Raw genomic sequence first — 20790 nt, forward strand, 5'->3', positions numbered from 1 at the left:
CCCATTCTTTAAAACTTGTGATCATTGCAATTCCAGATTACTTAAAAGTTCTCCTAAATTTTCCCATTTAATACTTAATTTCATCGCATTTACCACCTATTCCTTTCTTTATTTAAGGCTAATATAGTCCTAAAGTAGAGAATACATTTTAAATTTTCTTAAGCCCCGCACCAAATATTGAATTTCTATACTTAAAACATTTGTTGCAAAGAGTTTTAAATTGGCTAATAATTTCCATGGATCCAACCATGTAGGGGATTTTTGTTTGGTTTCAGAATACTGGAAAATGCACCATTATATATTAAAAAATTAGTCTAAAACCCCTTGTTAGCAGGACACTTGTTTGAATATTATGATGATACTACTATGATATATCTGGAAATTACAGCATATATAGGGATAGGGGCTGTACCTGTGATCTTATTGGTAAAGGAAACTCCCTCTGCCAAGGCAAGTTAGTACCTTCTCTGCAACTTACAGTCTTAGAAAGTTGCTTAGAGCACTGAAAGGTTAAGGCACTTGCCCAGAGTGATACAGCCACTAGGTGTGAGAGAAAGGACTTGCACCTAGGTCTTTCTGAGACTGCTGTCTGAGACTGGTGACCACCCAAGGCTGGTATTCTATCCACTATGCCATCCTATATGTTAGAGAATATAAATATTTTTAAAAAAAAAATATATATATATATGTACGTACATATATATAGAATATAATTTATTTTGAGGGAAAGTTTCCTTAAGACATTATTGTTGAGAACTTATTCATGAATTTGTTAAATAAATGCCAGCTTAGAAAACACAAGTTTGGAATCACTTGCAGTTCTAAATTTTGAGGCCTAACATAACATCCAGAGGAGACGTTTGTTCAAATGCCTAAAATGGATGATTTGTTATCCTTTTTCTCCACCACCCTGTCTTTCCATACCCATCCCCAAAATGAGAAAAGGAATGTTTCAGTTTTTAGTCTTCCTTTGCCTTAAGGGATGAAAAAGTGTTTTATTAGGGAACCTATATGATTTTATTATGTGTGGTTCTCAAAAGATAACTTATTTAATAAATATGCCTATACTTCAGTTTGGCCTTATGTAAAGTTAAGAGTAATACTGATTAGGCAGAAGTTTGATGAGAATGGTTAAAATTTTAAAACCCAAGCTAGAAATAATCATGATTACCAATTTTCTGCAAAATGAAAAACATAAAAAATATTATTTTAAATAGAACCCCTAAAGTTACTTGGGTCATTCTGAATCTACAGAAACTGAACCTATTGTTGAGTGAATCTCAATTGTCCTCTTTCCCTCACTTAGAAAATATAACTATTTCAAATAGTGTTAACTCTTTTGAAAATACCTTAACCAATAAGTCTAATTAAATGCCCCTATCCAGAAATTCATTTCTTAAAGAAATGTCTTTTAATCTTATTTTATTCTGTTCACTCAGTAAAAATAATTTTATGCATTTGAAAATCAGCAGTTCTATAAATTCACCTTATTTATATGTTATTTTTTATATGACCTTATTTATAGTTATTTTTCTTTTTGTTAAAATGAGGCTAGTTTAAATTCATTGAAAATTTGTGATCATAGTAATTTTATTTTTATTTAAATTATAAATATTTTTAGCAATGTGGGATGAAAATACATTTTAAATTATTAATTTCCCAAACTAAAGTGGTTTGAAATTGTAAATGTATACCATTTGTTGTATTAAAAAACATTTGTATTCATTTTATTTAGACGAGGGCCAATTAAACTTGGGATGGCTAAAATTACACAAGTTGACTTTCCTCCACGAGAAATTGTTACATACACAAAGGAGACTCAGACACCAGTTGTGGCACAACCAAAAGAAGGTAAATATCAATTTTTGTATTTTCCATGGATTCTCAATTTTGTATTGATTCATTTTGACAGTTTATGAAATATAGTTATTTTTTTAATTGAGAAATTGATAGAAGTTTAAATTGGTCTACCTTGTTATTTTGACATATTTTGTGTAATACTTAATATTTATGCATTCCATTTTGTCATATTTTTTACTAACAACAGTCAATTAATTGAAATGTCTTATTCCTGTTTGAGTACAATTTTTCAAAATATAAAACAATTATTTCTTGTTGTTATATCTCTATTTTAATTTCATTTTGATATTCTCTATAATTGTCTATCTATGAAGGTGAATGATAGATTCACCCATTCATAGGGTCATTGATCTAGAACTGGAAGGAACCTCAGAGGCCATCTAGTCCAACCTTCCTCTTCCCTCCAACACCCCCCCCTCCCCCATTTTAGCTATGTGCTCTATTATGTTGCTTTTATATAACCACCTTTGTTTAACATAGACTGGACTTGTAAATAAGCATTTTTATTCATTAGTCATAGACATTTTCTTTTACCGTTACAAAAATCTTATTGGAAGCAATGTAGGTTAAGTTGAAAAGTACCGAAATGATACTTTTCTGCACTTTGGTGATATAGGGGATCATGTGTAGAAATGATCCTGATCAAATACCTCATAGTAAATTTGACTATGTCCAATAAAATGGATGGAGAATCATAATCTCAGTTTCCATTTGGCCTTATAATTCACTTATTAAAGAGCACATAAATTTAGGACACAAACTTCCGTTAGAGAATGCTCTCACCTATAGTTGTTTTTATCTGTTCTTTTAGTCTGTTGCAGACTCTCCAGCCAGTGACCTTCTTTTTTGGTATGTTCAAGCTTTCACATCTGCAAAAATTGTCTTTTCCAGTTAACTGGAAAGGCACAAAAATTATGCCCCTAGAAATAGAGTCACTTGTAAGGTCACACAGAGAGTAGACTTAATTTATAAAAGTCTTAAAGGACTAAATTTCATAGTAAAGCCTTTTTGTGGTTAGGGAAAGGAAATGGTTTAAAACACAGATACTAATTAAAACTATGGCCCATTTAATTTAAAAATTAAGTCCTGCAACACTTAATGTTCTCTATATTTATCCAGGAAATGCTTATAGTGTTTATAAAAATGCCAGTGCTTTAATTTGGGTACAAGATAACCTACATCAGTAATATACATTTTTACTGCCACATTACTAGATGTGTTACTTAGAAAATGGAATGCAGATAGAACAAGGCTCCCTTTTTCAAGTATCATTTAACTTAAAACTTAGTGATGGTGTTTTTAATGACATGATGATAAAAATCAATTTGTTAAACACCTTGGAGATTTTCAAAATGAAAAGTACCTTAATGCTGTTTTTATAAACTTTCATAATATGTTAACTAGATTCAATTCGTGTGGTTACATGTTTAAAGCTTATTTTTGACATGCAAACATGAAAACATGAGTGTTTTATAGCATTTAATTTGATTAGCAGATTTGAATAAGTACCTACTATAGTAAGACTGCACAGACTACCCACCATTTTTTCCATTCTATTCAAATGACTTAAATAATTACACGAGTGGCATCATGGTCTTCTGAATAAATTATTGTATTGAGAATTGAGAGATTTGTGTTCTTTTTCACTCAGTAATTTAGGAAAGCCAGTTAGCCTCTGTATATATCAATTTCCCTGCTGGTAAAATATAAATAATTCTATTTAATTTTTATGAAGATCATTGATATGATGCCAGTAAATTGCTTTCAGCTATTCAGAAGAAGACTGTATATAAGGAGTTTTATTTTGATGATTCCGTAGTCTTAGATCTAGAAACATTAAAGGTCATCTAGCCCAACCCAGAAATAAAAAAGTTATTTCTCTTAAGATTACTTATAACATTTTGCTGGAGATCTTTCCTTTCCACTTATGTCCCTTGTACATGCTATTTCCATATGTCTTCCCAACTTTTAGTTTGGAAACTTCCTGAGAATAAGGACTATGTCCTTTATATCTCCAGTCTCTAGAACCAAGTCTTGCTTAAGTAATAACTGAGTAAATATTTGTTTAATAAGTGAAATCATTTCATTTTACAAATGAGGAAACTGAGCCCCAGAAAGTGTGTCTAAATGACCACATTTTATGCAACTAGTTACATAATTTGTACTAGAATCCTGGCCCTGTGACTACTAGTCCAGTGATCTATTATACCATGTTATGTCTCTAGAATCTTATTTGAACACTAATTTAAAGGGAAATTAAATTTCAGCTGTTTTCTACTGTTAATGCAAGTGACCTTGAATAACTCCACTGACCTTGAAAGAAACATAGTATCATACTTTTATTAGAATGAGACTATTATATAGACTAAATGTTTTCATTTTTGTCCTATGATTAAATCACTTTGAATATCTTAAAATTTTTTAAGATCATGTGAAAAAGTACATAGATACAAATCATTTAAGTGTTCAGTCATATATATGCCATAATATATAGAACCTGGTGGTCATCAGTGTTCCTCTGGCAGATAATTTGATATTTTCAGATGACATGAAACTGGGAGGGATAGCTAACATGTTGGATGGCAAAATCAGGATCAGAAGAAATCACAACAACCAAATTCAACAAGCTGAAGGAAACATAGTAAGTCCTATGCTGAGGTTTTAAAAAATCAGCTATTTTACTACAGGATGTGGGAAAATGACTAAATAATAGTTCTTACATATTTAAAAAAAAGAGTCGGGGATTATAGCTTCCTATAAATTTAGTATTTGTCATCATTGTGACATGACATCCAGAAAAATCTAATGCAATCTTAGGCTATGTTAGCTGAACATGGTATCCAGAATTAAATTCAGGTCACCATTTTTAAGTGCCTTTTATTAAGTGCAAGGCACAGAATAAAAGATATGATAGTCTCACTATTGTTTAGTCGCTTAGTCATGTCCAACTTTTTGTGATCCCATTTGAGGTTTTCTTGGCAAAGATACTGGAGTGGTTTGCCATTTCCTTCTCCAGCTCATTTTACACATCAGGAAACAGAGGCAAACTGGGTAAAGTGACTTGCCCAGAGTCATACAGCTAGTAAGTATCTGAGGCCAGATTTGAACTCAGGTCCTCCTGTCTCCAGGGCCAGAGCTCTATACACTGTGCCACCTCTCTGCCCCAGACTATTCATACTCTGAAAGTTTAAGGCACATCTACAATATTATGGTCATATTTTAAGAAGAACAAGGACATGTTAAGAGTGCATCCATAGCAGGATGACCAGGATAGTGAGGAGGCTCAAAACAGTGTTATATGCTGATCATTTACAGGAACTGAGGGATATTTAATCTAGAGAAGAGAAGACTTGGTAGGGAAAAGAATATAATTGTCTTTAAGTAATTAAAGGGCAATACTGTGGAAGAGAGATTAGATTTGTTTTTTGCTTGGCCCCAGAGGGCAGAAGTATGATTGATGTCTTGATGTGTGGAAAAATTTCCTAAGAACCAAAAAGGGAATGAGTTTGCTTGGTAATGAGTACCCCATTACTAAAGGTCTTCAGGTAGAGGCTAGATAACACGTTCAACTACAGGTTGTAGAGGGTATTTTATTGTAGTATGGCTTATACTAAATGATCTCTGATGTTCCTTCCAATTTTGTGATTCTATGATTTTTTTTAATGATGTGTTACTATTATAGTGAGGTGTTTTTTTTTCCTTCAGAATTTCTCAGTGATTGCAATAAAAGGAAAACATGCTGTTTTTAAAAGGTAGCAGTCATATTAATAATAGAGATATTTTTAACAACTATAACCTGATTTCAGCTGAGCTTATCAGGTTCTTTTTAATCCATCATTCTAATTTGGATTTGAACAAATATGGGTTCTAGTCTCAGTTTCGACAAGTAAATTAATATTTTTGACTCTCACTTTTCTTATTGGCAAAAAGAGAGTAATAACTGCCCCTGCCTTACATCATCACAGTGGTGTCAAGATCATGAGATAATGTACATGAAAGTATTTTATAGCTGTAAAATGTTTTATAAATTTAAGGGAAGAGATAAAAGAGTAAAGCAAGTGAATTTTACATATAGGTATTTCCAGATGAGAACCAAGTTATGTGAACAGTTTGAATCCAGAAACATGGTTTTGTGTTTTTTGTGGGGTTTTTTTTTTTTTTTTAGCAGATATAGAAGTCACTATGGCCTGACTAATGAAAGGTGAAATTGGTGAACTTAAAGCACTTTCTCAAAGTTGTTTCTGTCTCATCACAACTAACTTTACAATTGCTCTTCATGGGATGGGTGCATTTATTAGTAAGCTTATATGTTCATGGGATTTTAGAATTGGAAAGGAGCATAGAGATCATCTATTCCAAACCATTTGTTTTACAGATGAGGAAGCTGGGATTTGAAACCAAGTTTTCTGGCCCCAAATCCAGTGCTCAGTTCATTACATCATGTTGCAAATTTCATAGGGGCCACAAACACTCAACAAGTACTTACTGAGTGCCTACTATGTGTGGTACACTAAATTGCCCTCTTTTCAGCAGAGGTGGTCTTTCCTCTATGACAGGGTTGAGGTGCATAATTGGAGTAGAATGATCCTTGGGCTATTCTTAAACTATGGAAATAAAGGGGGTGTTATCAAATGATGTAGAAAGAAAATTACTTCCATGTCCAGGGCTCTTACATTAAGTTTCATGGCATAATTTGTGGGGCTTGGGGGGAAAGGGGAAGAGAGAAACCCTGAAATTAGGGTTTTTATAATGGAAACACTTTAGACTTAACTATAACGATGCTTAGCCATTGCTTTAATACAGCGGTTCTCAAACTTATCCTGGTTGGTTCCCATTTAAGAGCTATAACAAATTTTCAAGACTCACCATGAAACAGAATTGCCCAAATCTCCATTTGAGTGTAAGAGACAGTGAATTTAAGTCGTTGGTCTAAACTTGGGGAGCCTTGATAATCAGCGCAAAAATAATATCGACACAAAAATGTTAGCCTTAACCCATTGTCTATCTTCCTTTCAAAATTTTTTATGTAGATCTGTTTCCCCCCTCCCCGTCCATCCCCAAATTAAAAAAGGTAATTTTCTTTGTCTGTCCCTTTTCCTTATTTTCCCCCTTTGGCCATCTTTCTTTCTTCCAAGTTTACTCTGTAAGTTGGTAGTGCTGTTTCTGCACTGAGGTGCTTCACTTAAAACACCTGCTGTGAGTGAAATGGACTGGGATCATGTGATCTCAGTCAATTTCACTCACTGCAGGTAAAGAGCTTCATTGTAGGAACATGGAGCTGTGTACTCTCCACCTTCTAGCAGTGGTTGCCAGTGGATACACTACTGGAAAAGTTAGCTTACTTACTGGGTTTCTTTTACTTTTGTAAAAGTTCTTGTGACCATTTCGAAAATTGCTTTTTTTAATTGGATTCTACCTCTACCAATTTGACAGCATTTATCACAGAATTGTTTTGGGTTTTGATTTGAGACTGAATATTGATATTGGTTCTAATTGATCTGGAAGTTTGATTTTTTTTCTCAGATATATTTTTTAACTTTGGGAATTAGGCTGTACACAGCTCTTGTTCTTTTATTCCTCTGTAAAGGCAAGGCTACAACAATGAGAATTACAACTCACATTTATGTGATGTTTTATGTTTACAATGCACTTAGTAATACATTCTCATTTGATGCTCACAACAACCTTGGGGGTAAGTATAACAGGTATTATACTTTTTTTACTTGAAATAATTGAAACTCAGGTCCCATGATTTGCTCAAGGTCATCAAGTACCCAAGTGGAAGCCTTGAAATTCAAATCTAGGACTTCTGATTCCAGATCCAAAGTGCTTTCCATTACATCATAGGCTTTGCCTGCCAGATGATCTGTATTTCCTGGTTCTCATTTGAATGGTCTTCTACATGATATATTGTCTAAAAACTTTTATTGTTATTCAAGTGCATATTAATAATAGTAAATCAAAATGTTTCATTTCTTAAAGAATTTGCAAAGAATGTAATGAAACATGGTATCATTGAGCATTATGCTTGATTAAAGCATTAATTTGAATAAATGGGAAATTTGGTTATGATAAAATGAATTATTTGAGAAGATATAAAGATTTTACAATATCACTGCTTGGGTATAAATGGTTACCAGCCAAAGTAGAATTTTTATGGGGAGAGGGATAGGAATCAAATTCATAAGCTATTGTAACTAAGTAAAAGAAATAGAATCATTAAAGGCATCATTATAGTATTGTTAGAAAAGTAGCTCTGCCATCAGAACATAAATAACAGGCTCTTCCTTAGTGGAAAAGTCAGCCATTGATTGGTATTTTTTGTTGCTGTTGTTGAGGAACAAAATCATTAAAAAAGACCATGTGACCTTAGAGGGTTGGACATGTCAATACATCATTGATAACAAATGAAATTGGTTCTGTTGTGTGTGTCTCAAGTTATACTAGCTTAATTTCATTGTTAGAAGGTATAGGGATCCTGTTATTCATTTTTGCTTTGACAGAATGAGGTATGGAAAAAGGAAATTATCAGGCAAGTGGAAAATGACATTCCTCAAAATGAAAATGGTACAGAAAAGAAGTGCTGTCTTCATAAATACTAATGGAAAATCAATTCTCTATTTGTATTTAAAAACTTGGTTTTTTATTTTTCAAAGGTAAAAAGTAGAATGATTTAAAAACTGAAAAAACATCCTTATGGCAAGGGACTATTTGCTCCTTCCCTAGTACTTATGTGCCATCTCATTTTATGAATTAGATGTGTTCACAGAAATTACATAAGTTCAGTTTTTCTAAATTCAATCACATTTTAAAGGTACTATAGAAATGTCCTATTTAAAGAAACATTGTAGTAAATCCTTTTAATAATGTAAATAATTGCATTTAGTATCTTGTATGTTGCAGGGTTGTTTTGCATTATCTTAAAGTAGGGTACATGTGCCCAACAAAGCTAGAGAATGTGATACATTCATATAGAGCAGAGTACACATATGTACAATTATTGAACTTAACTGGAGACTAGCATTATTATGACAGAGAAGAGATTCAGTAAATTATAGAATTAGAAATGTTTAATGAATAAATCCAATTTAATATTTGATTAGGGATTGATACTTATAACAAAGATACTTTGTGGGTTTTTTAAAGAGAACTTTCATTTTAATGGAATATTTTATTATTAAATGATATTTAATTTTAGTGTGTATTACAGAGGTATTTTGAAATAGTTTTGTGGTAAAATATGTATTATAGCTTTAGGATATTATTAGAAAATGTCTTGAATGTACAGCGAAATACAGATGGGAAAACTTGATCTGAAGACACCTTCAGCTTAACAAAAGCCACCCATTTCACAGATGATTTAACTTTGATTAACCTACTCTGTAGCAACAGATTACTCAGACAACTGGAACTTCACTCTATAGTGTTATTGCTAGATACAGCTTAATTTAAAGCACAGCTTTTCTTTCCATCTCACCAAAATACATCACAATTTTGATGTTAACTCAAAGTAGAAATTCAGTGGTTCATTAAACCTAGTTTTAGCATTCATTGACAAGAGATTTGTCATTTTAAAAGTAACTGCTACTTTTGTGCACTCTTTACTGCTCGGTTTATAACCTTAGATCCCCTGTCAGAAAAAGCATGGAGTTAACCACTTAGCATATTGTAATGAATATTCATCAATAAATTGATGTGACATGGCAGTCCCATTTTTCAGTCTTCCTACTCCTGTGTAGTTTTTTCAAGTTTTAAATATGTTCTAATGCAGCAGGGACTAGCATGGAATGAATTTAATAACATGTATTTGTATATTAATTGAGAAAGTAATAAACAATATCCAGAACATTCAGATATAATGAAGTATATTATTTTCAATTGCTTTATGTTGGGATTCTTCCTTTTGAAGAATTGTATCCAGTTAGTGAGATTGGATACTTCAATAGATTTAATCTTTACACGGATACTAATGTTACTTAATCTGTTTTATAACTATTAAGTTCATGGCTTTTTCCCATTTTTCTTAATTTTTATAGATTAATATTTCTGAGACCTAAACTTTAGTGCTGATAGTAGCTTAAAATCAGTTTTTTAAACTGGAGATCATTCTAAAACTAAATAAATTCTAAAACATAATCATTCTAAAACTAAAATCTGGAGGACATATATTTAAATAGCTGCTGTACTATCATCAGATCCAAACAATACTATATATGGATATTTGGTATTGAGAGTGTCATGTGTGGAGGGATACAGATCACTGCATAATATATTCCATTTACATTTTAAATGTTAAAAGAGAGAAGATCTTCTACAAGATCTTTTCTCTAAAATATGTAGATTATGAGGTCACTTAGCACTAAAGTGCTGACCACATGCATTATGACAGGAATTTGACATCTGTCATTGAAAATGGTACTTAGAAGCAGTGTAATGCAATAAAGTTGGGGGAGGAGAAAGGGATGAGAATAGGAGGCTACTGTGTATAATGCATGATGTTAAGGAATGACTGGTTCAGGGTGGCAAAAACCCTTACCTTTTGAATTTAGAACTTTGAATTCAGATTAAATGCAGTTGATTAGAGTAGCAATTAATAATAGTGTGAAAGTTAAAAATCTATATTTCCACATGTTGGATTTTTAATTTTAAAATATTTGCTTTTCTAGTCTAATGTCATCTTTTAATTAAATGGAATTAAATAATTTTTATTACTTCTACCTGTAAAGACTAGATATCAGCTTTATATTTGAACAGTGCAGTATAGAGCTGCTACCGGTTATACTGTTTTCAGATTAATAGTCCGTTGTACATGAGAATTCATCTAAAAAGGAGTGGTGTCTTTCTGTTTCTCTGTGTGATTATTTTGCCCAAAAAAGCTTTCATTTTTTAAGTAGCACAAAAGCTGTAATTGGCATGCTTTGTAAGGAAGTGTCAATGTGCAAGAGAGTGGAGATCACTAAGAATTCTTTTACGCGTTCTTTCCCCTTTGCACCACCGCCTCCTCAGCAGGGTCACTGAGATCACTAGCTTTTCTTGAAATGGCCATTTTCACTGGCAGGTGCATTATACCCTGTATTTTCAGATTGTTTTTCCATTCTGAATGTTTGGCAGGTTGATTGCTCTGGCTGCATTGACGGAGAAAGGGCTGACAAATGCGGTTGGGCTGGCTGAAAAGACAGTGATTACTGTTTTCCTTTGTGGCTGATTGAGGCCCTTGAAAGGAAAAATTTTAACCTTCACCATTTGGTTCAAAAGTAGGAGCATATATTGAAATCATTCATGCCATTTATCCTAGTTCTGTAAACTTGTCAGAACGTAAAAATCGCTCAATTTCAAGTAATGTAGGATTGGCATACGTCATTATCATTTTGATTAAGTTGGAGGTTGTATCATTGTGTGCATTATGCAGTGTCATTTAAAGCTTTCTTTCCTACAGATACTGTTATATTTTTATTGCCTATACTATAGAGTTAGAAAGATTTTCAGAGCTCTCTAAACCTAACACTATGTGTGTGGTTTGGCAGCTGGTATGGCCTACAAGCTGTATTTTGTTTGCAGGGTAAAGGCTTGTCTGTAGACCTCCTGGAGTGTTGGTAATTGCACAGGCTTGCCATTGGGGAAAGACATGATTGGAAGCAGTCAGGCAGAAAAATGTTATGCCATCCCATTGCCACCTCATAGCAGAAAGACACAATCCCAGCAGTACCATCTGGTTGCTGCTATCTAGTCAGCTGGCCTGGCTGCTGGGACCATGGCTTGGCAGCTGGTTCCCATCCTTTGACCACTCTTTGTGTATGTTGTGTGTATATGTGTGTTAGATAACTTTGAACATGGGTCAGGGAGATGACTATGACTAACAAGTAGAGTCCCCCTGTTGAATAGTCTTATTACTTGAGATGAAACATGCTGCAGACTCCTGCTGCCATTCCCTTAAAGACAGATGAGAAATCTGTTTAACCAATAAAAATGAATGTGTCCTTCCCACAGATCCATTCTAGGATGCAGAGGAAGATAAAATAGGCACTGTGTATTCCATAACACTTTAAATAAGTAATTTGATGTAATTTTCTTGTTTTCAGGATTTGATAGGACAGGTGGAATACAAAAGTCATATAAGCCTTGCCTGTCATTAGGCTACATCATTGTTGACTGTTATTTATTGGAATTAAGAGAAAACATTTTTTTTAAAAAATGTTTATTGCCAAATAAGATGATGATTGTGATGGAAATTATTTTATATTAATAGAAAATAGAATATGGTCACATTACCGTGAGCTTTAACAAAATCTGCCTTTCGGAATAGCAACTGGAAAGCTTAATCTAGGCCATTGTTATTTCACATGAAGATCTATTAGTTATTGAGGAGTTTTAAATCACAAGTAAGCAAGTAACTCTGTAGGTTATTTCAGACTTTTGATTTTCCATATTCTACACATTAAGGTATAAGCATGTTACACAAAACTGTACAGTAGTTGTATGTTGTCCTGTGTTGAATGATAAATGCCTCTAGGATTTCGGAACTTTATACTGGGAATTCTTTACAATTGCTTAGTTCTCTTTACACAGCTACAGAATTTAGTATGACTGTCAACATACTGTATGCTCATATATGAAAATTTATCCAAAATAGGATCTGATTAACACTCTTTACTTTTAGAGATAGAATTAGAAATCAAAATTTTGTTATTTTTAAAGACAAAACTTTAGAAATCACCATGTTTTGTTTGCACTTTGCTTCATCTTTAAAATGATTTATTTTTGTATTAATATGATAATTTGTGAAGCATTATCTTGTAGTACAGGGTTTGGGGGTTTTTTTCATTCTGGTAGAAATATATTATTTGCAATGGTTTTATTTTTTCAGATGAAGAAGAAGATGATGATGTTGTAACCCCCAAACCACCCATTGAACCTGAAGAAGAGAAAACTTTAAAGAAAGATGATGAAGAAGAAGGTACAAATGATTTTTTTTAATATCTTAATTTCACTTTTTAAATTGAATGTATTTCATTGGGATTTACTTTTGTTCATATATTTACATAAGAGAACAATATTATTAGAGAACAAAAGATAATTATGTGGGTCTGTTTAAAAAAACGGGTATTTAATGAGAAAGAGTCGGTTTATAAGTGATTTATCAGATATAAGTAAATCTGAGAGAAAGAAATATTTGTTTTTCAGTCCCCCCTCATGAGCTCACTGAAGAGGAAAAACAACAGATCCTGCACTCTGAAGAGTTTCTAAGTTTCTTTGATCATTCCACAAGAATTGTAGAAAGAGCTCTTTCTGAGCAGATTAACATCTTCTTTGACTACAGTGGGAGAGATTTGGAAGATAAAGAAGGGTAATATTTAGTTGCTAAGACTTGTGGCATGATGAGAATTGAATTATTATAGATGAAAAAGTCTGATATAAGGTCTTATCCTTTATGTTTTTGGGGTTTTTTTTAATTCCAGAGAAATTCAAGCAGGTGCTAAATTGTCCTTAAACAGGCAGTTTTTTGATGAACGTTGGTCAAAGCATCGTGTTGTTAGTTGTCTGGATTGGTCATCTCAGGTAAAAGAAAACAAAAATTAAATTATGTTTCATTTTGTATGAATTAGGCTATTTATTATTGGAGGGCAGAAATGATCATTGTTGAATTGCTAATATATATTTATTAAAATCTCATGCAAAGTTCTAGAGTAAACAAACATTCATCTCATTTTCTAGACTTTGGAAGAAGGGACTAAAAATTTTAATCCTTTGGGAGAATAATCCAGGGTAAAACTTAGCTGAATACCAGTTTTGCCAATTTTAATAGAACGTAAGACAGTGTAATACATAATGTATGTTTGAATAAAATATAGTTTTAACATAAAAACAGAATTTAAACTTTTCTTATAAGCATAAATGTAGTGGGATACTGCATTTGAGCATAAAAGTAGTACTTTCTGGAGAGAAGAAACAGACATTTGTAGTTTCAAATTAATTTGTTAGTGAAAATTCAAGTAGTCAGAACATAGAACTACTTTCATTGATCTAAGTTTCTTTTCCATCTGATTTCTTGTGACCAGTACCCAGAATTGCTTGTGGCCTCCTATAACAACAATGAAGATGCTCCTCATGAGCCTGATGGGGTGGCCCTCGTGTGGAATATGAAATACAAAAAAACTACCCCAGAGTATGTGTTTCATTGCCAGGTAGGATGTGAGAAACTGTCTTCCCCCATGTTGAACCTCTATTGATGAATGTGTAAGTGCCCTTTTTCTTTTCTCTTGTCAACATGATTTCATTGGGTTGGCATTCACTAAACCACATGTATTTGCAAGCAGATGTTGACTGAAAATTAAGAATTAGTTCAAAATAGTCTTCCCTTTGTAGCATTTGTGACAATTTTCATATTGTTTGTTTAATCACACCTACACTGTCCTTTGATGTTGTTTTTTCCTTTATTTGAATTGATTATATGAAAGGAAAGCTTTTATAAAATGCCTTTACCATGGGAAGTTTCTCATGAATGGTTTTACTGAATATACAATTAGACTATTGGCCCACTGAGTTACTTATACATGGCCTGAGGAGCTGGAACTAGATAGTTTTAAGTAGAAACATATGTTCAAAGTAGGAAACAGATGCAGATTTTAAAAATGAATTTAGTAGAAAGGTAAAATTTGCAAACCTTTTCTGTTTGCAATAAGACAAAGTCTTTTCATAATGTCATAATTCTGAAAAATCACTTAACTGAATGAAAACTAGCATATAATCTGATCCTGTCAGATTACTGTCAAGACGAAGTGTGGGGCTAATTATCTTACAATTTGATACTATAATGATGTGAAATATTTTTTACTTCAGAAATTACTTCATTATATTTATGTAAAATGTTATATTTAATTCCTTTTTCTCTATAGCATTCTCTTAAGAAAGAAAATTCTAAAGAGCTTAAAAGCAAAAACTTTTCCATACTAAATAAAAATGTGAACTACTGTAGTGAAACGAGCCATTAAATTGACTTAATTAGAAATATTTTAACCAAAAAAACAAAACAAAGAAAATGTTCCATTGTAGTGGAAGGGATTAGTTTATTTCTGTAAACTATTAAATTTTTTTTCCACTTTTAAGTCTTAAATATAAAATTCTCACCTTTTTATTTGCAGTCAGCTGTAATGTCGGCTACATTTGCAAAATTTCATCCAAATCTGGTTGTTGGTGGTACATATTCAGGCCAAATTGTATTGTGGGATAATCGAAGCAATAAGAGAACCCCGGTCCAAAGAACCCCACTTTCAGCTGCTGCACATACGGTAGGGAAATAAAACATCTTCTACAAGATTCTTCACTCCTTGGTTATTAGGTGCCTAGTAGTGTTTATCAGGGACTTCTAGAATAAGCATTCTCTCATGTACGAATTCATCAGCATTCAGCAGCCATATTTCGTTCTGTGTTACGGAAAATCCATTTTTACTAGAAGCCCTTTTTTCTTCCAAGACAGTACTCTTTCTTAAGTGTAGTGATTTAAAAAACAGCAAAGCTGTTCATATTAAAGATGCTTTAGAAATATATTTGGATGGTTTGGTCTAAAGGAGAATGCCTACAATTGAACCTTAGTTAGGAAGTTTGAGGCTTTGTTTGCAAAATAACCTGTTTAAACTCTTTTTGCTTTGTGCCCCTTTTAGCACCCTGTGTATTGTGTGAATGTAGTTGGAACTCAAAATGCTCATAATTTGATTAGCATCTCCACTGATGGAAAAATTTGCTCATGGAGTTTGGACATGCTTTCCCATCCACAGGTAGAGTTCACTTGAGACAACCTAAAACTCTGTGTGACTAGTTATTTATAGCTATATGAAAAGGTATAATTAAAAAAAAATAACTGCATAGCTTATATTTTTCATACAAATTCATGATATTCAATTTCAGTGACCTGCAAAAGTACTTTAGGCAAGGGTAGGATTAAAATGGGAACAAAATAGTTTTGAAAGAGCAATGAAGATCAGAAAAATCTTTTTTTAAGTAATAGTTATTGGTTGTCTGAATAGTTCTGTGTATTTTTTTCTACAGGATAGCATGGAGTTGGTTCATAAGCAGTCCAAAGCTGTAGCTGTCACTTCTATGTCCTTCCCTGTTGGAGATGTCAACAACTTTGTTGTTGGAAGTGAAGAAGGCTCTGTGTACACAGCATGTCGCCATGGCAGGTGATTAGAAACTTTTGAATTATTGTTTATTTTTAAGCTTGTAATGCTGACATAGATTCTCCCTTATAACCATATTTAAACTAACTACATCCCCTTTTTAGTAGAAATTTACATGGACCTACTTACTATGTGTGGAAAAACCGCATTATTTTCAAACTTACAAAATGTAAACTTTCACACCAAAAGGAAAATGATGGATTGTTTTCCCATCTATGTTGATATATATAGATTAGCAGTTTTATTTTTCTGCTCAACATTTCCTAAATATAAATGTTATAGCTGTCATGCCTAGAACTGACCCTTCAGATATACATAGAAAGGTAAAAATTACCAGTTGCATTTCAGTCAGTGTTCATTTGAATTTGAACTTTATCCTGGTCCTCCTGATAATTGTACAGTAACATCACGCACACATCTTCAATTGACTAGTATTTCTCCTGCTGTTCCATCTGTTTTGAAATTGTCTAGCTGTACCTTATCAATTTCTTCCTTAAATAAAATTGAGCATCTAGGTTTCATCTCAAACACAGATCACTCTTACTTCAGAGCTCTTAGGTTAAAAGTAGCCAAAATTATATCTCTTCTCTGTAGCATTTCTTTGCCTTTCACTATTCCATCAATTCAAGTATTGAACTGCTCAGGATATGTTGTCAGTACTTTAATGTTTGTGGTTCCAAATTTTACTTACAGCTTTAGAAGGGTTGCTAAATTTCGACAGGATAACATCCAATATCAGTAATGTTGCCCTTTTCTTAGAATTATTTCAATGTGTCATGCCCACAGTAAGTTTAGAAAAATTCTGCCAGAGCTTGGTGTTTAAATACGTGTGTATTGTCTGTGTATAGAGAATCTGGCTGCAAAGAGACAAACTTGATTGCTTTTGTTTTCTAAAACAGCAAAGCTGGAATCAGTGAGATGTTTGAAGGACACCAAGGACCAATAACTGGTATCCATTGCCATGCAGCAGTTGGAGCTGTAGACTTCTCACATCTTTTTGTCACTTCCTCATTTGACTGGACAGTGAAGCTTTGGACAACCAAGGTACCTAAAATGTTTTCTGGTCATTTACTCAATGTTTTGACACAAGGTGGTGCTCTAATATAAGCCACATAGGGAAGTTAAACTCTCAAATTGTTTGGGAATATTAATTTGTTAAATCAGATTAGATTAAGATAAAACACAGTGATATGCTACATGTTGTATAGTTTGCGTTTTTTTACCTTAATATACTGAGCAAATCCAGTAATGCCACACTTACCCAGACATCCAGTTTCTGGTGACCTTCACACTCAAGAACATTGCTGTGAGAAGACTTATATGTACCCTAAAAAGATGTCCCAAAGCCTCGCACTCAAGCCCTGTGCTTAGCTGCATAGAAAAGGCCTTTGCTTTGGTTTTGCATAAAATTCTTAACAAGTTTCTTTATCTACTAACCCATAGCAGATTAGAATCCTCAGACTAGAAAGGATATGGACTGTTGGGGCAGTTACAATAGTGATAGCAAGTACCAACTGCCAGTGAAGGACAAAATAGAAAAAACCCCAAAGTGTGTGCAACTACATCATGTTTTAAAACCTATAACAGTAATGGCTGCAATGAGATCATGAATCATCAAGAAAAGAATGGATTGTATTCGATATCTTTGGTTCAAAAAGGCAGAGAATTCTAAGATATCTTAGAGAGTTTTCTGTCCTAAATGGCAAAAATAAGCAAAGGTTGGTTTTAGATTCACTTTTGTCTTCCTTTCTTCAAGAACTTAATAGTTCACAATTTTAAAATTACCTTTTTTATAACAACCTTTTGAGATAGATGGTGCCAAGTACTGATTTACAGATGAAGAAACTGAGGTAAAGTACAATTATGTAATTTAACCAGATTATACACATAGTAACCATTAGAGCCGAGTTATGAACTCAAGTCTCTCCAAGGGTGCTGTTCTTTTATGGAAGGAGGGTGAGGAAAGAAAGAATTGTTAAGGGCCTACCGTGTGACAGGTACTCTACAAATACCTGTGTCTATTTGATCCTCACAATAACCTTAGGAAGTAGGTGCTGTTATCCTCATTTTAAAATTGAAGAAACCGAGGCAGGCACAGGTTAAGTGACTTGCTTAAGGTCACAGCGCAAGTAAATATCTCAAGATGGATTGGAACTCAAGTCTTCTTGACTCCAGGTCCAGCACTCTCACCATTGTGCCACCTAGCTGCACCTAGATCTGTCCCTTTTCCTTCCTCACAAAATAAGCACTAAAGGTGAAACATTCCATGAAACACCAATGCCATTTACTGATTTTTTTTTTTGGTCTTTGGAGGGAGGAAGGCAGGGCAATTAGGGTTAAATTACTTGCCCAAGGACACACAGTGTGTCAAGTGTGTGAGGTCGCATTTGAACTCAGGTCCTCCTGACTCCAGGGCCGGTGCTCTACACACTGTGCCACCTAGCTGCCCCCTGACTTTTTCTTTTAATCTAATTCAGAAATTAGCTTAGAAATCTTTAGTTACAGCAATATGTCCAGGTTTAGCCTTAACTACCATAGAAATTAATGTGTTTTCCAAGGCCATCTCCTCCTTTTAATTCAGATTATTGGGTGAATTGATTGACTTCCAAAATTCATTGGCTTCATATGTCTTCACTATCTATTTATTGGTCCTTAATTTGAGACCTCCAATTTTCCCTGTCCTCAATAGCATCAGTTCTGAGATTGTAAATATCTAATTGGTCCATTACTTTAAGTAGGAAGTGATCTTACCTTAAAGAACATTTCAAGCTTCTGCTTCTGAGGTATAAGACCCCACCTGCCCAAGGTCACCGCACAAATAATTTAACTCTCATTTTTCCAGTATGGAACGATCTCCTTTATAGGCAACGCAACAAGATTCCTCTCTTCTAGCTGAGTAGGCCAAAGAGGAATTCTCCCATTCAGTGAACATTTGTGAAGAATGGTATAAAGAGGATTCTTCTTGAGTACAGGTTAGACTAGAGGGCCTCTGGTGGAACTTTGGACTTTGAGATTCAGTGATTGTTCTTGGAACTCTCTCGACCTGTACCTTTCAAGTTGCTGCCAGCACCAAAGGACAGGCATGATTGTCTGCTGGGTTTTTTTATGTTATTCTTCATATCACTTTACCTTTTGCTGTTGTCACAAAGAGAGTTTCCACACATCTTTCTTTCTTCAAGCTCTACGAGGCTTTTTACTTTTTTGACTGTAGTATGCTTTCTCATAAAGGTATTCAAGCAAGCTGTTCTAGTTGATTTTTTATATGAAAAGGGTCACTCATGCTATTTCAGAGATTGTGATATGAAGTCTGCTGCTGGTTCACAGGCCCAGCTTAATATTCTGAATAACCCGTGTGTCCTAATAACCACACTCCATTCCTAAGGATTGCCCCCACCACATACCACCCTCCTGGGTTCATGTAGCCCAAGGACTGGAACCAAGTATGACATCATGTATCTTCACATTGACTCCAAACAATATTAAGGGTTCATCTATTCAGCATATGCATTTACACATCAATACACCATAGTTCTGCTTTGCACAAGAGGAGGAGAACATTAGGGATGTGTGAATGACAACCTTATCTCTTCTAAAAAATGCCCTCAGGTGAAACCTTGTGAGTAAATATTTAAATTCTGATCCCCAACTTAATTCCAGAGTTTATTATTTTGATCATGTAATTAATTCTGCTTTCTCATATTTAACTTAGCAATATCAATTTCCGTCCTCCTTAATAATTTGCTTATGATCAGCTTTTTAAAAACAGAATATCATGCCAGTTTCATGCCAGACTTTCATAACCAGTATTTTCAACTTTGTGCATTTAACAAACATTGACTACTTCGTATGTCCTCTAGCAGTGAGGACATAATTCCATTCAACACCTCTTCTTTTAAGACCTTTGATCTCCCAACACAGTTTTCAGTATTCAAATTTAAGCTTGGAGAAACTGGGAGTACTAGACATCCTGTTCTGTTGAAACTTTGTGCCCCGAAAAGTCTGGCATAGCCCCAGCATCAAAACAAGATTTCCTGCACTCCCTCACTCTTCCCACACACCCTTTTTTCTTTTTCTGCTTTTTCTTTCTCCAAGTCTTCTATAATCCCTGGAAATCTCAATTTGGCTCTGTGTCTAATTTGGTCTAAAGTAGTTCTGCTTGTGTAGCCAGCCTTTAATCTCTGCCTAGTCAGGAAATTTATAAGGCAGTTGCACAGAGTCCCAGATCATCTAACTGTTTTCATTACTTCTTTTTCCTAGCACAGTTATTTAGGTGTTTTCAATAATGCAAATAAGTAGCAAAAATGCAGTTTGTTTGGGCCAAAAATTGGTCCTTAAATTAAAGTTTTAAGGCCAAGAAATTACCTCTGATATGTGGATGTAGGCATTCTAGAGATGAGTCTTTCTGATAGAGCTCCACTCCCAGTCCCCATTAAATACTGGACTTGGAGGCTAGGAACCAAAGAATACTAGAGGTTTTAAATTGTTGTGAGAATAAGAACTTCTCCAAAAAAAAAATTCTACAAGTAAAATTGGTGATTACTTTAGAGCTCTACCCTAACTCTACTCATTACATGTTGCCATTAAAATATAGCTAACTTTTTGGGGAAATAAATCTTTAGTGTATGTACAAAACATTTCAGTCTCTGAATAAAACATTCAATGATAGATCTGTCTTAAAGTTGACTGTTCTGACATTTTTTGATAATCATTAACTGCTTAGAATATTGGTTCTCAGAATTTCTTATTTGGCAGTGTC

General features: G+C 33.8%; 1 protein-coding gene across 1 annotated transcript in view; it reads left to right on the forward strand.

Annotated features, from left to right (window-relative positions):
* The window catches only part of DYNC1I2 (dynein cytoplasmic 1 intermediate chain 2), a 71257-nt gene that overhangs the window by 36924 nt on the left and 13543 nt on the right, over positions 1–20790 (forward strand). The window contains exons 5-13 of the mRNA XM_036747646.1: positions 1736–1851; positions 12725–12814; positions 13042–13204; positions 13317–13416; positions 13917–14042; positions 15000–15146; positions 15519–15632; positions 15904–16037; positions 16934–17078. Coding sequence (XP_036603541.1) covers positions 1736–1851; positions 12725–12814; positions 13042–13204; positions 13317–13416; positions 13917–14042; positions 15000–15146; positions 15519–15632; positions 15904–16037; positions 16934–17078 — 1135 coding nt within the window. The remainder of the gene's footprint in view (positions 1–1735; positions 1852–12724; positions 12815–13041; positions 13205–13316; positions 13417–13916; positions 14043–14999; positions 15147–15518; positions 15633–15903; positions 16038–16933; positions 17079–20790) is intronic.

The sequence above is a fragment of the Trichosurus vulpecula genome, chromosome 2 (assembly GCF_011100635.1).
Source record: "Trichosurus vulpecula isolate mTriVul1 chromosome 2, mTriVul1.pri, whole genome shotgun sequence".
NCBI classification, from domain to species: Eukaryota; Metazoa; Chordata; class Mammalia; order Diprotodontia; family Phalangeridae; genus Trichosurus; species Trichosurus vulpecula.